This window comes from Stigmatopora argus, chromosome 11, assembly GCF_051989625.1.
Source record: "Stigmatopora argus isolate UIUO_Sarg chromosome 11, RoL_Sarg_1.0, whole genome shotgun sequence".
Lineage (NCBI taxonomy): Eukaryota > Metazoa > Chordata > Actinopteri > Syngnathiformes > Syngnathidae > Stigmatopora > Stigmatopora argus.
Window position 1 is genome coordinate 8,931,519 of NC_135397.1, and position 19,513 is coordinate 8,951,031.

Genomic DNA, 19,513 nt, shown 5'->3' on the forward strand with positions numbered 1-19,513 from the left:
ACTGTTTTTTTTCTGATTTCAGATTACTATATTTTCTTGATAAATGGGAGATACTCAATAAATGTTTTCAAGTTTTCACATCAAGTTTCATCTGTTGTTTGGTTGATAAGTAAAACCATTACTACTATATGTTTTAGATTAGATAATCAGGATACTTGTTAATTTATTTTACTTGTACTATATCATGTTATCATAAATCTTCTGCTATAGAAGTTTTGTTGATATAAAACAGATCTCAAGGTGACTGAAAAGTTGTTTCCACATTTGGTTGGCGAAAGACCAACAGTGATTTTATTTGTGTTCTACTGACAAGCACCATCTAGTGGTAATACACAACTTACGCAGAATAGTTTTTTCTCTCAACATTTATAATCCATTAATTTAAAAAAAGTACTAATCCTATTTATCAATTATTTATTTCTATAAAAGTGCAGAAAAGTATAAATACACATAATAAATAGAGGCTGAATCAATAAATATACAAACGCACAGCATTCATATGCAGTCAGCATGGTGGAATGTTGTTGATCCCCTTTGGGTTTTTCTTCTACAGACACGTTTCAAATAAGACACAATTAAATATTACACATGATTTTTGATTCTTTAAAAAGAGAATGTTACCGAGTCATCAGCACTGAGCCATTTTCTCGTGAGTGGCATGGCTGTCCAGTCCTTCACCCTCCAGCCAAGTCTCATCCAACTCCCTGAGAATCTCTTGTAGAGACAGCTCAGGCAAAGGCGCCTGTTGGACCAGCGATGGAAATCCCGAGGCCCTGCAACCTTCCTGAACGTTCCACGAATCATCCCTCTGCGAGAAATGACTCTCCGGGGGCGGGCTGCTTTCGATGTTGACGTCCCAGTATCCCGAATCGGGGGTGTCGGGGCTGGAGGAGTGAGAACCGGGGCAGGCCATGTAGTTGTGTGGCCCGTAGCCCAGCGGGGTCATTGGGTCTGTTTGGAAGCTCGGCTGGCCCCAATAGCCTCTCGGGTTATGGCTGGAGCTGTGGCCCAATGGCGAGCTGTGATAGAGGCCATACATAGAGCTGTAATGCTGATGCTCCTCGACGGTGGGGTACAATGGAGGGCACGGTCCGCAAAAGCAGGATTCCTCTCTCTCTTCCTTCACGCGGGTAGGGTAGGATGGCGGGGGACATTGTCGCCCCATGGAGAGTGGACCACTGTGAGCGCCCCTGGGCGCAGTGGGATGTGAACCTGAAGCGTTTGGGATTGGACTATCAGCCTGCCATAGTGCTTTCTTGGCGCCTTTGCACTTTAGCGTACGAGCTCGCCTGTTCTGAAACCACACCTGGAAAAAGAAGAGGTGATATTTGAAAGAGCAACACAAACAAATACATTTGCTCTGTTAATCATTTTCTGGTTTAAGATTAAGGGAGCATCACTTGGCCTGGTTGCTGTGCCTTCTCGATTCTCAAACAAAATGCTGATAAAAAGTGCTTGTGTCATCTTTTCTTGAAAGAAACAAAGTGATAGAGTGAGAACAGTATCAGCTCTTTGAAAACAGACCTTCCGAAGATAGGAATTTAAATCACAACATCTAACTAGGTTTGGAACTTTCCACAATCTTTCTTGGAAGACTAAATGAGTAATTTGTCAAATTTTGAAGACAGAATTATTGCATTATACCTGGATGCGGGACTCTGGAAGGCCCGTGGTCTGAGATAGACTCTCTCTGAGGCTGATGCCAGGGTAGGGGTCGGTCTCAAAGGTGACCCGCAGGAGTTCAACGTGCTCTTTGGAAAAGCTGGTCCTCTTCCTGCGGCTGGCACTGCGAGAGGAGCCCCCGCTGCAGGCAGTGGCTCTGGGGTCATCTGAGAATAGAAAATGGTAGGTTGCAAGCTCCAAAAATGTGTTTTCCGTGAGTCTGACATTTGCTGTTATCAATTTCATGCACACATTTTATTGTTTTGTCTACCATTACAATTTATTTGCCTCTCCAAGTCAAATATGATTAGACATCTAGTGTCAATGGAACTAAAAGTTGAGCAATCACAGCCAGACCTTCCAGGATAAAAGAATCGGACATCTAGACCTGTTAATGGCATGTGAGTTGAACACCAGTAAGAAAAAAAGAATGTGCTTTATAGTGTTAATTAGTATGTCTGCAAACCAAAGTGTATTTCCATTTTTCTTCTTTGCTTAATTTTAGCCTTAATTAACATTTAGCATGTCGGCCCCACAGTTCTTGGGTCGAGGGTTCGATTCCAGGCGGATCCTCTCTGTGTGGAGTTTGCATGTTCTCTCTGTGCTTGTGTGGGTTTTCTCCAGGTTCTCTGGTTTCCTCCCACATCCCAAAAACATGCATAGTAGGCTGTTTGAACACTCTAAATTGCCCCTAGGCATGAATGATTGATTATTTGCCTTCTTGTGCCCTGCGATTGGCTGGCCACCAATTCAGAGTGTTGCCAACCTACTGCCCATAGTTAGCTAGGATAGGCTCCAGCACCTCCCGCAACCCTTGTAAGGTTAAGGAGCACAGAAAAATGAAATATATAAAAAAAGAAAATAATTGCTAACATTTGCTCTGGAAAGTGTTGAAAGTTTTAAGTGTGAACTTTTGGATAGTTTTCCAAGGTGGACAGTTAAGTTTGGACCCCACAAAAAGAATAAAATATAATAATTTGACGAAACTAATATTTATCCGCACACATGGACAAAAATGAACAAACAGTGGGTAATGTAATTTCTGCTTACCATTAGTTGAGTCTTTCCACATGGCAGGACTTTTAAATAAAATGCCCAGATCCCCCACGTGACAGAGTTCAGTCAGGATGGTTGTGTGGCCTCTGTGACTCTCGGTGTGTCCACTGCTTATTTTAGGATACCTTATATATTGATCAGCTGAGGCCTTGGAAAGTAGCAAGACAGTGTTGGGGAGGGGTTTATTCTTCAGGACGCGGGTCAGCAGAAGAAGCATCAGCGTGCATGCACACGCTCCCCTGTAACCACCCCATCTTTTTCAAAGGATTATCAAGGTCGACAGCTCTTATGACATCAAGAAAAAAACTGAGGAATTGCCTCATCGATACCACTTAACAAAGTACTCAACATGGCTGTTGCCTTTGTGTGTGTGTGTGAGTTTGGCTGTTTTTTGAGGCTTTTTGCATATCAGAAAAGAATGTCCCAGTAATAATACTGCAAAACACTCACACAGAGATTCATTTTAAAAGTTAGATTTGACAAGATTTTGTCATTTAGCTATACAGTATGATTTTTTGGGGGTGAATATTTATTTTGTCTATTTTTTTCTGCTCATGTTAGGAAGCAAAGTACTTAAATGTCCTTGCAATAAGAAAATGTCAGCACAATTTTCAAAATTAATTTTGTGATATCGTTTTCCAATTAAAATATTATGTTTAAATAAATATGTACAAAAGAAAACTGATTATAAATAATAATATGTTTCAGTTATTTAAAAGGACATATTTATTCCAACTGTTTTGTATAGTAGTTGTGGTATATATATATATATATATATATATATATATATATATATATATATATATATATATATATATATATATATATATATATATATATATATATATATATATATATATATATATATATATATATATATTTATTTGCAGTTTGAATTTAACCTTTAGTTATTCAGGCAAGGCAATTGAAAGCAAACAAACCCAAAATACAGATGACATATATCGAAATAAAAAACTAAATACATACATATGTGCAACACTGTGCAAATAGTTGCATTATATTATATATATATATAAATAAATAAAATCCGATCCATTTAATACTGTATAAATACTTTACACTGTATGTCTTTTCGAAACAAACACGTTCCCGATGACAACATGACTCCTGATAGTCACATGACAAATCTCCGAACAAACGTTTGAGGATTTGCAAACATTAATCAACAACAATAGTGTAAAAGAAAAACCCTGCAAAAGTAGCCTTGTGATGTGAAACCTATCAGTGTCTCTTCTTTTCTCTTCATATGCAAAGCTGCTTACTGCTATCACAGGAGGAAAGACAAAGGTGACTAATGATTCAATGATTAACTGGATGCTTAGCTGATCCTCTGTGCAGCCTCATTACACCACCAAGAGCCGCATTGAATTCATTGGAAAGCATGTCAACCACTTCAACATGCTGAGGCCTTTTCCAGGTTGTGTGCAAATGTTCTGACCTTTAACCCCTCAGTCTCCAATGTACTGAGCTGCCAAAATGTGATTACTGTTATTTTCATGCACAACATGTTGATTCAGGAGCCAGTAAACTGGAGGAAATCAATTCAAACATACTGAAAAGCCACGCATTGGTAACAGCCAAAGTTGTATTTGCCTGTGTTAAATAATAGTGCAGTGTGAAGGTGAACCATAGTAGCTAAACAAACTGAGACAATCTTTAATCTGTAGCTGGGCAACCCCCGTAATCAATGACGTCAAGTGAAGACGACTCCTCAAAGTCCCACCAACTCGCCATACAATTCATGCAAATCCTATCGCAACATTTTGATAAGTTAGAATGTCCCAAAAACAACGGAAAACAGACATAACATTTAGCATTTTTCTAATTGACTCTTTTTTTGTTTGTTTGGAATAAAAATGTATACACTAAAACATAAAAGTCAGGCTAGTTCATAAAAAAGTAAATTACAAAAAGCAGATTTGCACTGAAACTTCAAATTATACGCAATAGTAAAATGCAACACTGTTTAGAGAAGATTATCTTTACACCTATAATGACATTCCCTATCTATGAGCACACACTCACATCAATACATGCGCAGGACACATAGTAAGTAGGCCAAACATAATGAAACAAACACAAAGGTGAGTTATGTTGTGACATCCAGGATACGGAATATTGAACCAAAAGGTGCGCAAAAGTTTGTATCAACATGATATTTACTGGATATCTATTTGTTTACATTTAATGGCGTGAATGTGTTTGTTCACCCCTGTAGTACACAATATAATACACAATTTTGTAAATATGCAGGCTGGTGCAGGACTTTTTTAATTATTGAAACTTAAATGTTATATTGGACATTAGGTCTGAACCGGTTCCCTCTCTCAAAGATACTGTTGCTCTTTCTACAACAGTTTTTTAGCTAATGTTATTTTGGCAGGAACGCTGCCTATCCGTGCAGAAAACACTTAGGTATTTTATTAATCCATAAAAATCCACGACCACGAGAGGGCGCTAATATAGTAAATGACTTTTATACAACTTCCTGCTCGATAAAATGTTACGGATGAGCTGGAGTGGAAAACAGTTCCTAAATAAGGTCCAGTAGTATATTGTATAGTACTTCTAAGCAAATCCAATAAAATATATATTTCTACCTATAAAGTAGTATATATCTGATATATGCATTGTGACCGGCAGTGCGCTGCAGTACGGGCAGTGTTTTACGGACCCATTTGACAGCAGGACCAGTCGTCAACAGCTGCAGCAATCGCAGTAGAAGCAATGGCTAAAAGTGATGGAAGTGACTATTTTAAAAGAACCAGCCTCTTTTGGATCGTCTCCGTTTTGTTTGGGTTGATCTATTTCACTGTAAGTAAATGTATGGTAAAGTTGGAAATTAGTATGTTTTTACTCGTCGTCGTGTGTTGCGTTTGGAGAACCCACTAAAATTGAGATTCGAAGTATAGTAAATGAGTAAAAGGCGTTGTAGCACTTGCTCGAATTCCTTATTATTTTGTTGCTGTGTTATTTTAGCGTAAGAGGAGCTTCCGGGGCTATTGTCATTGTTTGTCGTTCGACTTTTTATCTTATCAGATTTAGTTAGAAAACACATTTGGAGTTTTGCACAAAGTCCAACGTGCAAGTGAACACGTCTCAATGACTTAAAAAATGTTAACCATGCGTTAAGACACTTCTTTCAAAACTTGACATATTTCAAATATTAAGCGTGACTATTGTCCGCATTTGTTGAAAATGTGATTCGTAGTCTGTATTTACATTACTGTGCTGTCTTTCAATACGCACCAATGAACATTGTTACCTTGTTGCCACGTTGCACGGTGGTGCGTTTTGGTATTCGGGAAACAAACTCAATGGGGATCCAGTCCATGTTTGAAAAAAATATCTTCGCAACTCAAAGCCCTTTAAAATCAAACCTTTTTTTGCAATAGCGAAAAAGTTTTTGTTTGTGTTAGTTTTCCAGTTTTTTTGACGCAATTTACCCGAGAAATACACAATGACCGTGGCTACGTGAAGGGGCCCTTATTTACAATGAACCTTTTATATTGTGAACGCAGCATCACTATTGTCCACACTTGACATGAGCCAGGTGACACATTTACACACGCAAGACATAATATACGGTATGCCAGCTAAATAAAACATGATCTTTTCAGCTAAAAATATTTAATTGTTTATAAGGAATTGCATTAAAAATGCAGGTAAACATCTGAATTTTGCCAGTACTCTAGGAATGTTTTTTAAAATTACCAAAATATTCTCTTGCTCTAACAGCTTTTTAGTCTTGTCATTATCATCACTAGGATGATGGTTATCTGACCATGAGATCATTTCCCACAAGAGGTGCATGAAATTCCAATTTCAAGAACTTTTCTCAAATAGGCACTAGTCTTGTTCTCCATTCAGTAAATGCAGTCACGCACAAAACCCATCCACAGCATCCCAAAATGAACAAACATGACTAGTGTTGAATTGGCGTCACAGCTAGTTGTGTCAACCAATCACTTAAGAGAAGATTATCTGATGTTCTGTGCGGTTTCCGGGAATTACAAAAGTAAGTTATGTTCTTTTGAAAGGGCTTATTTGCCCACATATTTGACCGTTAAAAAGAGTAATGTCCTAGATCAGTATTCACTGAGAGTTTTTGTGTTTTATGAGGCTGTCATAAGAATCTACTTTTTCTGTTGCAGTGCATTGTGTTTGTGCCCGAAGTAATACCATGTCATCTCATGGGCCCTTTTGGTGCTTTCTGCAAGTATCTTGTCGACAACCATGCCAGCACCTTGTATAAGGGGTAAGTGCTACTCTGAGACATTGCCATTATTCATCTATAAAATAAAATAAGTGCAGCAGCCACTTTTTTGTAAAATTAATGCAGTTAAATAATATCTGATAACACTCTATAGCACGTGTCAAAGTGGCAGCCCGGGGGCCAAATCTGGCCTGCCGCATTATTTTGTGTGGCCCGGGAAAGTAAATCATGAGTGCCGACTTTCTGTTTTAGGATCAAATTAAAATGAAGTATAGATGTATATTACATTTCCCGATTTCCCCCCTCTTAAATCAATAATTGTATTTTTTAATCCATTTTTTCTGTTTTTTTAGTTCAAAAATCATTTTGTAAAATCTAAAAATATATTTTTAAAAAGCACAAATAAACATTGTTTTAAATCTATTAAAAAAAATGGAATATTCAGGGCTTTTGAATCTTGCCCGCCGCATCATTTTGTGTGGCCCGGAAAGTAAATCATGAGTGCCAACTTTCTGTTTTAGGATCAAATTAAAATGAACGGTATAGATGTATATTAAATTTTCTGATTTTCCCCCTCTTAAATCAATAATTGTAATTTTTTAAATCCATTTTTTCTGTGTTTTTAGTTCAAAAATCATTTTGTAAAATCTAAAAAAAAATATTTAAAAAAAGCTAAAGTAAACATTGTTTTAGATCTATAAAAAACTGAATATTCAGGGCTTTTGATCCAGTTCTTTTAATCCATTTATTAAAAAAATATATATCTAAAATGGTCCGGCCCACATGAAACCGAGTTGACGTTAATGCGGCCCGTGAACCAACCCAAGTCTGACACCCTTGCTCTATAGTCCATATGATGAACATAAGGTCTGTCTGTTCGAAGATAATTTAGCATACTTTTTCACTGTTTAATCAAGGCTGCTTCCGAGATCATTATAACCTTATTTGATGCCAGCGTATGTTGTCACATGATTGCAGTTTAACAATAATGACAACAATGGCTTTGCTAGGTGGGGGTAGTAATGTCATGTTGGCTGATCATGTGACGAACAGGACAGATGATTTAGGTGGTCCTTGTGTTCAATTCTCACATCCTACCTCTCAATGGAAAGTATAAATCTAAGGGATGCCACCGATCTGATCACGTCTTAAGAAATTGGGCCAATTCACAAAAATATGGATTATTTTGTTATATAAACACCCTCGTTCACATGTTTTGATGATTTTTTTCTTATTGATCTGATGTGGTATTCAGGTGGTGGGCAACCTGGGCAATCCATGTTGGAGAGGCTTTAGTGTCCTTGAAAGTTTGCAGGTAAGAAGAATACAATATTCCACTAGGGGGGGCTGTGGTATCGAATGGAAATTTAATGCTTTGTGTGGTATCTCTTTCAGGAACAAAGGCATCACCATGCCCACCAGCTGCTTGTGGTTCTTTCAGACTTTTATTTTTGGATTCGCATCTCTGGGTCTTCTCATTAAATACAACCCAGATAGACCCAAACAACATTGATGCCACTCTGAGAACACTATGTATGACCTAGGAACATATGATGACACTAGTGCCTTTTCCTCCCATACAATTGTTTCTTTAAACTAGTGAAGTATTAGACAAGGATCTGGTTAACTTGAATCCTGTGCTGCTGTGATCACTCTTGTTGTATTGGGGAGAATGGTTATTAATACGTAAAATAGTTTGGAGTGCTTAACTAACCAGCAGAAAATGCAGGACAATTTTGTGGAATGTTTTCACACATTCATGATTGTTTACATTCCAGAGATAATGATAATCTTCTAGTTGCTGTGATCTTTCATCAAATATATTGCACTTGCTGTTTTTACTGCTAAGATATGAAATAAAAAAAATAACAATTCAATTGCTTTTCTGGCTGCCTGACTTTGTGGGATCGATTCCCACTGGGTGGCTGTGCGATTTGTGAGTGTGAATGGTATAAGCATATTTTACTCGTACTATTATCAGTGCCAATGGATGTCAACTTTAGTTAACACGATATGTTTGGTAATACTCTATTTTAATAATGTTTCAGCTAGGAGCAATACTATGCCACCAAATACAATTGTATAAATAATACTGAAACATATGTACAATGTGAATTTCAAAAATAGGCATCTTAGTATTTATACATGAAATACATGATATTCTGTATATACACTCAACAGACATTGTTGGTTGCACAAGCACAATTGAATGAAATGCAAGAACTGCATCAAAAATTCCACCTGTACTTTAATATGTAAATGCAGAATGTTTTTTTATAAAAAGCTTTTGTTAGCAATTCCAGTTGATTGTATGTGCAACTAATGCTCATTGTTACAAGTACATGCTCACTTGCTGTACTTTTTTATGCATTGCTAAATGCAATCTTGGATAGAATGGAAACTACATGAGCTACGTATATACAACCTCACTACCTAATCCATTGTACTCCGTATGAATAAGTGATGAAACAATATAATATAGACCAGGGGTGGCCAAGTCCGGTCCTCGAGAGCCCCTATCCAGTCTGTTTTCCATGTCTCCCTCCACCAACACACATGAATCAAATAATCGGCATCGGTATGAAGCTTCTGGAGGAAAGCTTGCTAAACCTAAACCTCACCCAACATGGTAAAGACCCTAACATCTTTACTGTGTTGGGTTAGGTTTAGGGTTAGAGTTAGGGTTAGCCGCAGGGGTGGCCACGTCCGGTCCTCGAGATCCCCAATCCACTCTTTTTTCCACGTCTCCTACTGCGCTGCGTTAGGGTTAGGTTTATGGTTAGGGTTAGGTAGTGTAAGAGAAGGATGTTCAAAGAACTTTCAGGTGCACGGACGACAAGTCATCAGGTTCCATTTAATATTTCTATTTCGTTTTGCTTTTTTCTTTAGAAAAGATCGGTTTGTTTTCATGGTAATTTACCTTATTTGGGAATCTAATTCTTCAGGGGTAAACGGTTAGGGTTAGGGTTACATTTAGGGTTAGGGTTACGTTTAGGTTTAGATTTAGCGTTACTTTTCGGGTTAGAGTTAGGGTTACGTTTAGGGTTAGATTTAGCGTTACGTTTAGGGTTAAGTTTAGAGTTAGGGTTAGCCGCAAGGGTGGCCAAGTCCGGTCCTCGAGATCCCTATTCACTCTTTTTTCCATGTCTCCTACTGCGCTGGGTTAGGTTTAGAGTTAGGGTTACGTTTAGGGTTACGTTTAGGGTTAGGGTTACATTTAGGGGTAGGGTTACGTTTGGGGTTAGGGTCAGCTTTAAGGTCAGCTTTAGGGTTAGAGTTAGGGTTAGGCGCAGGGGTTGCCAGGGCTGGTCCCCGAGAGCCCCTATCCAGTCTTTTTTCCTTGTCACCCTCCACCAACATACCTGTATCAAATAATTGGGATCGGTATGAAGTATCTGGACAGCTTCCTGTTGAGTTGATCATTTGAGTCAGGTCTGTTAAAGGAGGGAGAAAAGACTGGATAGGGGCTCTATAGGACCTGATTTGGCCACCCCTGATCTAGAGTATTTGCGCTTAAATTGTGTTGCTTTTCTAATGTCAGTGATGATGAACATCCTGTGTCTGAATGTGATTGCTGTTCTCACACGTTATAGATGTGTCATTTCATCATCATATTGATCTTTATGGTGACTGATCACCGCTCCAGCCAGCATAGGGACGGGTAGCGTTCGCTCAGTGTCTTCCGCAGCTGAGCGCTTTGCGTCTTATCTCTGGTTTCCACCACACATTCTACCTGTCAACAGAGAGAACAGGAAGAAGAGGTTGGACTGTTGGGGAGAAATAAATACATTTAGACCAATGCTTCTGACAGCTTTATCTAGGCAAAGAAGGCTTTTGCGTGTTTTTTTATTTATTTATTTATTGAACGCATTTTGGTTGATACTGTTGAAACAGATGCTGAAAATTATGATTTTTATCCCGTTTATATCAAATAAAGAATTTAGAAAAAAGCAAACTTAAGTTATGAATAATACAAGTTGTGAATTAAATAGTAACATCAAAAAATAAATTAAAACATTGTATTACGTTAGATAAAAAATCAAAAAGCGTGTATATTTTTCTTTGTATACATTATCTTTTCATTTATAAAACTCTTGTGACCTTCACATAGTTTTACTCATTGGCTGCCTTTTAATGGCAATAGTTGTCCAATTCATTTGAAATGGCTACAAGCAATCATTTCAGTTTAAATGGATCGGACATTTATTGCCCTCAAACGTTTTCAAAATCAATTCCCCTCATTTAGTTACTACCACAGTACATACTCTGTAATCGGGGCTGGCCGATGTCAACTGTCATTAAGAAGACTAATTGACTGCTCACCTTTGCCGTGAAAAGGTCGGATTTGTCACTGTGCCTCCGATGGCTGACGTCCAGCAACCTGAGAAGGGAAGTGAGAAATTGAACCCTTTATGATAAGCAGGGCAGGAAATAGAATTTGTAAAAAAAATACAGCCTCGTAGATATCAATAAAGTCCATCACCTGACGTCCTCCCTGGACAGGAGGTCCAGTAGCTTGGCCATATCTCCTGGCCATTCTCCCAGCTGCACTGAGAACTTGCTGACGCGATCTTCCAACACCAGGGCTCGATCCACACACTGCCTCACCAGATCCAGTTCCATGTTTGCGCTGCTCACCACCACTGCCACCCTGCCCACGCAACAATTTTGTTGTGCCATATGGCTAAAAAACATCCTTCTATTCTCATTTCCCATGCACCCATATACATATCCTAATAAAGTAGCTTTGCTCATGAAATATCTCATGGAAAACTCATAAACCAAGTAGTCAAATAATTCAAATAATTGTAGCAAACTTTGGAAACAAGGACAGTGTGGCACAATCCAATTTGTGTGGACTGTGAGTCACCAAAGTTTGTTGTTTACAATTCATCATGCAGTGTGACAGAATTGAAGCGATGGAAGTGAGGCATCCTGCACAATATTGCTCAAATATGATTGAGTTAGGATGCAAATGAGCACTATGCTTCCTCTAACTACGAGGGAAGCAGCTGGCAGAAGCAGTCTGGCGGTTGCATATGATGAAATCAGACTGTATTAAAACATGTAAACACACCTTTTGCCTCTCAGTTCTGGCAGTTGTCCAGCTAAAATGGCAGCCAATCCCATGGCTCCCTCTGTGTCCACAGTGGAGCGCTCAAACTCTTGAAACCTCAACATTGCCACTAAAGAATCTTCCTCACTGCGAGTGAAAGGCACATCACTTTAATAAAAATGGCTTGAAATGAGCCAGATTCAAAACACATTTGACTAGAGGTGGAAAAACTACGCCCCATGGACACCCTGCTTCGCAGTTTGCATTAGATTGGTCTGAAGAAAATTATTAAAATATCATTAAATATGGCTCGCACAACAGCCTTGAGTTTAGATTACATTCTGTTGCACTTCTCAGTTTTAACATGAGATGGAAATAGTCACTTAAACAGTGCATCAATATTAGCTTAGGGGTCAAAGACATACAGCATGTTAAAATAAAAGTACGAAACTGTAGATTTTCAGTATTCTGTGTTATATGATAAATGTATATTAAATTAATCCAATGCATTTGTCTCTCAGTTATGATTTTATTTATTTATTTATTGCTTACGCTGGACATTTGCTTTTTGTTCTGCAAAGTTTGTTGAGACAGACATCCATTCCATTTTAACTAGAATGTCGGGCATTGAGTTTTATTTTTTTGCACTTGTGTGGAAAAGCCAAATAACAAAATATATGCTATCCATCCAAATACTTTGGAATCTTACTGTATTTTGTATGCATGTGTCAAAACGACTAGTGTGAAAAATACAATTATAACAAAACTAATAATTTCCATTTTAAGATTTGGTAGATTACCTGACAGAGATGACTTTATCGACAAGTTTCTTTGCCAACTGGAAAGTGTTGTTACCGAGTGAGCTCTCCATAAGATCTGACAACAAACAGAAGAGAAACTAGCAGCGTAACAAAAAGAGCTGGACCCAAATAGTATTGAACCAATGTTCATTTAACATTCTAATAGAGTTGAACAACACATTTCATCCTTGATTTACATTTTTTTCATGTTCAATATGTTTACCTCCATATAGTTTGGTATTGGGATTGCTGTGAATGTCTTTGATGGGGCCATCTGTCTTTAGAGATTGCAGCAGCAAAGGGAAACCTTGAGGTTCTATTCCCTGTAGAAAGAGAGACCATACACAGAATTCTGATGTGCACTGGAGCGCTTTTTTGTATCACATGAAATAAATATTATAACTATAAAATCTTCTGTCAGGCCGCCCTCATATGCACAACCCCCTCACAGTCACCGAGCCGCTATATTAAAACGAGCTGCAGAAAGATTTATCCGTGCATTTAATTCTTTGATCACAGTAAATTAGTAAGTGCATGTGAGTAAATTCACCTCCACCAGCCCCCATGTGTTAAAATGTAAAGCACTTGGTGAAGCCAGAAGACTGCATTATGTATTTCAGATGAAAAGTAAGAGGCTCATCCTTTTACTCTGGTGGGTGTAAACAGACTTAACGCTGTCAGACTTTCAGCAGTGGGCAGATAATTGAACTAAGAAAAACAGCGGGTAACATCAAATACATTTATCTTGTTAAAAAGAAGGCAAGTGCAATGGGACACATCCTTGGATCAACACCAAAGAAAGGTGGGAGGCGAGCAACAACTTTTCTTCAGAATAAAAAGGAACGGCTTTAAGGGAGATGTGACCTAATTTTGAGGCGCACTGTAAATGAAGAGAGAATTTTGTACATTCTATTTTCGTGCACATTAACTTACTATGACAAGAATATGTGAGCTGAGATGCTTAATGGCTGCCGCCGTGCCTGCAAGTAGACCATACTGTCCAGCTGCAGGCACCAACACAGCATCCAGCTTGGGCACCTGTTCATAGATCTCCATACCCACTGTGCCCAGTCCTGCGAGGTAGGTTGCACTTTCATCCCTAAAAAAAGTCAAAACAGTACTTTCAATTAGATATAATGTAGTAATGTAAAAAGAAACCCTTTATAGACCTTTATACACTCATTTTACACATTGGCTTGTATTCATGGCACTAGATGTCCAATTCATTCTGACTGTAAAAGGCTGGCAATGACTGCTGCATGCCAAGTTTTGTAGCAAATGTTAATCATTTTAATTTATTGACAAAATGATTTAACATGTAAACATTGTCAGATGTCCTTAAAGGGTTACAAAAAAATATAAATGGTGCTGTGTAAATATAATGTAGACTATAAACCAACAACAAAGCTGTTGTGTAAAATAAATAACAATGATTTGAACTGAAGTGAACCACATCACTGAAGTGGAAGACTCACTCTATAAAACAACTAAGTTTGCCTAAGGTAAGGTAAAGTTATTGAGTTGCACAATGTTGAGTTACAGAACCTGTGACTTGAAGGTCTAGTTTGGAATCATTTGAGGAAAAACATTGGAAAAATATGTATACAGATACAACCTAAGACCCTTGAATATGCAATGACCACAGGAGCATCAATATACATCAAGTACAACCTGAATACTTAGACATGTACAGAAAAACAAAATGAGAATAAATGACTCACTCTTCCAAATAGAGATAACCATTGTCGTTAGCCAGATGCCGGGCATGGTTCTTAGAGTCATGACTGGCGCTGCCATACGAGATGACCATGGCACCGTAGTCTCTGTAGATCCTCAGACGAGGCGACGAACAACATGATGGCATGATGGCAAACACAGGGATCTTCAGCTCCACTGCATGGTGGGCCACAGCCAGGGAGAAGTTACAGTCAGTGGCAACAATCACACCCTTCCTTTGTTGCTCCTGAAAATATGTGTATGGAGTCGTCAATGTGTAATAAACCAACCATGGCTATTATTAGTGTGGCGCTATACATCGCACTGACTGCAGATTTCTCAAGTCACGTGACCTCATAGAAAGGATGTGATGATCCTGTTTTACCTGTGTGAGGGAAGATAGCAGGTACAATGCTCCTCTCTCCTTCACTGAGCCTGTATAATGTAGCTGCTCCTTCTTCAGATAAATCTCCATGCTATACTGTTTGGATAGTCGGGAGTACTGAGAAACACAAGAGGGCTTTCGTCACTCATTTATTGACCCCACTTCAAATATAAAATGCAGCCCAGTTATGCAACATGAAATAATGTCCATGTATTGTTGTTGTGTTTGATTACCGTGCAGGGCGTTTTCTGTATCCCCGATTGGATGGTGAAGGCGGCAGCGCTAATGTCCTCGAAGCGAAGGTACAGAAGAGTCGGTCTGGGGACGATCCGGAACTCGCTGACTCGTCTGGTTTTTGGCGGTTCCTTAAGTGTGATTACAGGTGCTTCGACCACCACCCTTGGTTCATGGACCTTGACATTCCCGTTGAGGAGTTCCTCTTCACCAAAGTCTTGGAGTCTTTCTGGTTCAATGAGGGTTGGCCTGCGGCCCACGCCGCCATTACTGATCGGCACTCCTTTGTAAGAGTCACATGGATTTGCTGGACCAGGATGCAGCTCCTCTCTAGAAAGAAGAATTCCTCAGATTTTCAGAGCACTATACACATGTACATCTGCAATTATTATTTTGTTCCACAAAGCAACACATGGCGTGGATCATAAAAGATAATATTCCGCACTTCATAACCTCGCTGTGATGCGACAAGTTCTGTAATAGGTACTCAGGAAACAATACCAGAAAACGAACTGCACAAAATTAACTCATTAGCCACTATTAAAAATAACACAGGTCCAACCTGGGAGAACTGCCTGGTAATGTTTCGGCAACATTAATGATTAAATGTATGAAAGTTAATGTCTAAATTATCAGTTTTAGAATTTTAGAGTTTGAAAGTAAAACTCTTCTGAACCTGCCTGATTAAAATTAATATGAACTAATTCCTAAAAATGATATGAACAACAACGCTCTTTTCTGTGAATGATAAATTGATTCACCTTTTGTGCCAACGGTTTCTATTCACTGTGAAATATTGTATATACGAGTCAATTCATGATTCATTACATGTCCATTTTTCTTTTCAAGTCTCACAAAATGATTAAAGTGGCAATTATCGGCCAGAAGCGGGGCAGGTTGATGTACTGCTGCTCACTAAATTGGGTTCAAATGAAATGGTATAGTCTTTTAAACAGCCCAATTGTATTATATATATCATCATCATATAATCTGATTCATGTAGAAACTCCTTGAAAATAGAAAAAAAAATTTACACCATAAAACATGATTTAAAAGCAAAAAAAAACATTGAAACCGTAAAAAAAAAGATTTGAAAGCGAAAAAATATTGAAACCGTAAAAATGATTTAAAAGGATTTTTGGAAACATTAAACTTTCTTAGCCGCTTTTGCCATTGCCAGTTAGAGGACCTTTCACACAGTATAAACATAATAATAGGCTTATAGCCTTTGGAGATTAGCCCCGTCACCTAGACGTGAAAGAAGATCACATTTGGTTAACAGCAAGGTTTGAATCTCTAGTTATAGTGCATGGAATAGAGCCTGTGCACTGGTAATTAGAACTATACTTCAGTGAAGAGGGTGGCTGTCAGATAGTGTATTAAAAATGATTCAATATTCTCTTGAGCTTTGGTATTTTTTTCTAATAAGAAACGTCAGGGTAGAGTTAGTGTTGTAAACAGCCAGGCTGCCTTTCTTTCAAAGCTGCTGCTATTTAAATCACAATTCTTTGACCTTTGCACTCTTGTCACAAGGCTTCATTATTGCACTCTGCCCCACTTATCAGAGACCCGCTGTCCATTATTCACTCAGTAACATAGTGAGCGGAAAAGCCCAAGAGTCCAGCTCAGTTTTAGTAATAGGTTCCTCTGACATTAGCATGTGCATTTTCTGGGGTAAAAAAAAAACAATTGTATGTAGTCAGTGACATGCACTGCCTGAACTGTATCATAAAACAGCACGCAAATTGTGCAAAACAGAAAATTACAAAAAGCCCAAAGCGAATAAGACAGTACTATGCCTCACTAGAGAAGCACACAAGAGTACACGCACATTTGTGCAGTGTCAACAACAATAGGACTTTGTCAGCAAGTTATTTTTTCGTATAGATTGAAAACAGAATAACTTAAAAATAGCAGGGTTGCTAGATGCACATGTATGAGTAAAGTAAATGTAAAATGCACTTGTCGCATGTCATATTTTAGGAGCAAAATGCCTCCATTTAAGGTCAATCAGAAGACCTGCATGTTTTTAACTACACAGCAAAAACACACTTCTATCAGATTCCTAAATGTATCAATCTGACTCTAATGCAATGCCTTGCCGATTGTTTCTATGCTAGTGATGAGGAGTAGTAAATGTGTGGAAAGTTGAGCGGGAGAATTCTTCATATTTTTTCCAATAGAAACAGAAGTGACATCCTAAACAGACACAAACTGGAACAAGGTAGTATAATAGCAAGCAAATATTGTTCAATAACCCTAAGAGTATATGTCACTTATAACTTTGTCAATGAATCATTTTAGTATATGTAAACCTCGGCATGAAAGTAAACATCATTAGTTTTCAGGTGAAACACAAGCACTTACATTGTTGTTACTATTATTATTTTAGATAAAAATTGTGGCATTACCTGTCAAAAATGAGAAGAACAACATAAATTGCCAAACGGAGAAGAAAGTCTACCAGGAAATGAAGGGAAGGGAGTACTTCATCTATATGTGGGATTGGGGTTTTAGAAGCTAGCCAGATGCAAGAGGTTGCTGCTGTTAGGGGCTCAGAGGAATCTGGAAAAGCTTTGGGAACTTCTGAAGGAAGAGAATTGTTGCAGGGAAGTTTGGAAATGGAGTCAGTCAAATCTTGATTTGGAAGACAAACCAATTGTTTTGTTGATTGTATTTTGGAATGAAGGTTATTTATTCGTGACGGCCCAACAAGTGGAGAAGAAACAAGAGAGCCTGAAATTGGTCTCACTCTAGAAGACTTTTTGACTAGCAGTTGAGATTTGTCAGAAAGAGCAGGCATCATTTCTAGTTTGGGAAGGACTGTAGAGACCTTTGTAGATTCTGGCTCACATGATGCATCCCACATCTGCCAAAAGGTATATTTTTTTTCGCTGTCTTCAAGAAGGGAAGGTTGTGAAAACAAATCTCTTCTGGGGTGAAGGATATTTGTTACAGCTTGAGCAGAAACGTGAGGAAGGACCGGGGTAGGAACTGTTCTTACACTGGAAGTATCATCTTTTTTCTGCGCTGATGGTTGTAATTTTTTGTCACAAAGACAATGCATCACTACTGGTCTGATTTGGGTAGAAGGGAGTTCTGATGGGTTGGGGTGACTACATGTTTCCCACCTGTGCCAAAAGGGGTCATTTTCTTCAGTTGCTTTAATTGCAGGCTTTGGTGAAAACAATCGCTCCAGTCGCTCATTCAAGTAGCTTGAGTAGAATAACTGGGCAGCAAAGTTCATCCTGGTTGGAGCAGATTCCTTCTAAAATCCAAACAGTTCCCTATTTGTGTATGGTCCTCAGGTATTGAGGTGTGGGATTACTATCCAGTGCAGCTCCCACGGTCAAATGTCTGCAGAGCGAGTCCCCAAACTCTTACCCAGCTCAGAAGCTGTTTAAGAAGGGATTATCTAGGGACACATGCACGGTGACTCGGGTGAGTCTCTCCGGTGGCTTGGCCACTCCCAGCATTCTATTCCTGGTCCAGACCAGGATTACGTCCACTTTCAGTGACGTAGAACAAATCAGACGGTCTAAAGGGATCGTTGCAGACTTACAGTACGGTTTATCTAAGAAGGAGTCATCCAAAGACTCAACCACATAGGGGTAAAGTGAGAATAGGAGTAGAACATGAATTAAAGAATATGTGAAGGAGACCCTAAAAGGAGAAGTTGACTTTAGTACTCCACGCCTGAATTTTTTCAAACCGGGATTTTGGGTACTTTCCTGTTCTCAGGGACATCTCCAGGTGACTTTGATGCCAAGAGTGTTATAACACCACAAATGCAAGGACAAATACGGTAATCAGTGACCTCTGTGTACACAAAGTAGACATTACCCTTCTTTAAACCCTAAATCAACTTGAATCAACCTCTAGTATGACCTGCACTCAGAGGTAATCCTTTTCTCAATCTTGCCTCCAAACGCAACTCTGAACCTTGAACTTTAAGACTGTCCTATCAAGTGGGTGTAATATTTTTTGCATGTTGACATACAGGACAAAGTAGAAAAGTGCACTGAAATAGATAGAGAAGGTGGCCTTTGCCTTTAGCAGTTTGTCACTTTGAAACATGAACACAACTACGAGATGGAGTCATCCTCTTGCCTTGAACTCATGTGGAAAGCTATGCGCCCAGGGATATTGAGCAACTATATTGTTCATCTGTCACGTGAACTGAAACACATTAATACCACAGCCTGTTTCGGTTTCACTTTTCCCCCACTTTTGTTTTTTCCACTGCTTAACCTGTAGATCTGCTTAAGAGGCCAGACAAGTGTGCAGTACATGCGGCTGAAGACAGTCTGGCTTAAAGAAGATCACCATGCTTACTACGACCAGGTTGTGTGCACTGGCAAGTGTGT

At 38.8% G+C, this 19,513-nt stretch overlaps 2 protein-coding genes across 2 annotated transcripts; both read right to left on the reverse strand.

Moving 5' to 3' along the window:
- Positions 1 to 628: 628 nt before the first annotated feature.
- On the reverse strand, positions 629 to 7,278 carry LOC144084829 (homeobox protein ttx-1-like). The gene is made up of 4 exons (XM_077613604.1): positions 6,005 to 7,278; positions 2,713 to 2,866; positions 1,645 to 1,829; positions 629 to 1,306 (listed from the first exon to the last, which is right to left on the reverse strand). The coding sequence occupies exons 1-4, from the start codon at positions 6,071 to 6,073 to the stop codon at positions 629 to 631; spliced, it is 1,086 nt and encodes a 361-aa protein (XP_077469730.1). The 5' UTR covers positions 6,074 to 7,278.
- A 1,103-nt stretch (positions 7,279 to 8,381) lies between these two features.
- LOC144084997 (L-threonine ammonia-lyase) lies at positions 8,382 to 18,553 on the reverse strand. Its single transcript, XM_077613906.1, has 11 exons — positions 18,278 to 18,553; positions 15,146 to 15,476; positions 14,913 to 15,029; positions 14,533 to 14,774; positions 13,745 to 13,910; positions 13,035 to 13,134; positions 12,812 to 12,887; positions 12,033 to 12,158; positions 11,439 to 11,606; positions 11,279 to 11,336; positions 8,382 to 10,688 (listed from the first exon to the last, which is right to left on the reverse strand). Exons 1-11 carry the CDS (start codon positions 18,391 to 18,393, stop codon positions 10,590 to 10,592), a joined length of 1,599 nt encoding a protein of 532 aa, XP_077470032.1. The 5' UTR covers positions 18,394 to 18,553; the 3' UTR covers positions 8,382 to 10,589.
- Between the last annotated feature and the right edge of the window lie 960 nt (positions 18,554 to 19,513).

What these genes read in the sequence shown, in the direction of transcription:
- LOC144084829 (XM_077613604.1), bottom strand. Translation starts at nt 6,073, where the DNA reads ATGGACTGGATCCCCATTGAGTTTGTTTCCCGAATACCAAAACGCACC. An exon ending in CCGTGCAACGTGGCAACAAG is followed by an intron (nt 2,867 to 6,004) that starts GTAACAATGTTC and finishes CTACTTTCCAAG; the next exon opens with GCCTCAGCTGATCAATATAT. An exon ending in TTCCAGAGTCCCGCATCCAG is followed by an intron (nt 1,307 to 1,644) that starts GTATAATGCAAT and finishes TTCTTTTTCCAG; the next exon opens with GTGTGGTTTCAGAACAGGCG.
- LOC144084997 (XM_077613906.1), bottom strand. Translation starts at nt 18,393, where the DNA reads ATGAACTTTGCTGCCCAGTTATTCTACTCAAGCTACTTGAATGAGCGA. An exon ending in GCTCACATATTCTTGTCATA is followed by an intron (nt 13,135 to 13,744) that starts GTAAGTTAATGT and finishes CTCTTTCTACAG; the next exon opens with GGAATAGAACCTCAAGGTTT. An exon ending in CAATACCAAACTATATGGAG is followed by an intron (nt 12,888 to 13,034) that starts GTAAACATATTG and finishes GTTTGTTGTCAG; the next exon opens with ATCTTATGGAGAGCTCACTC.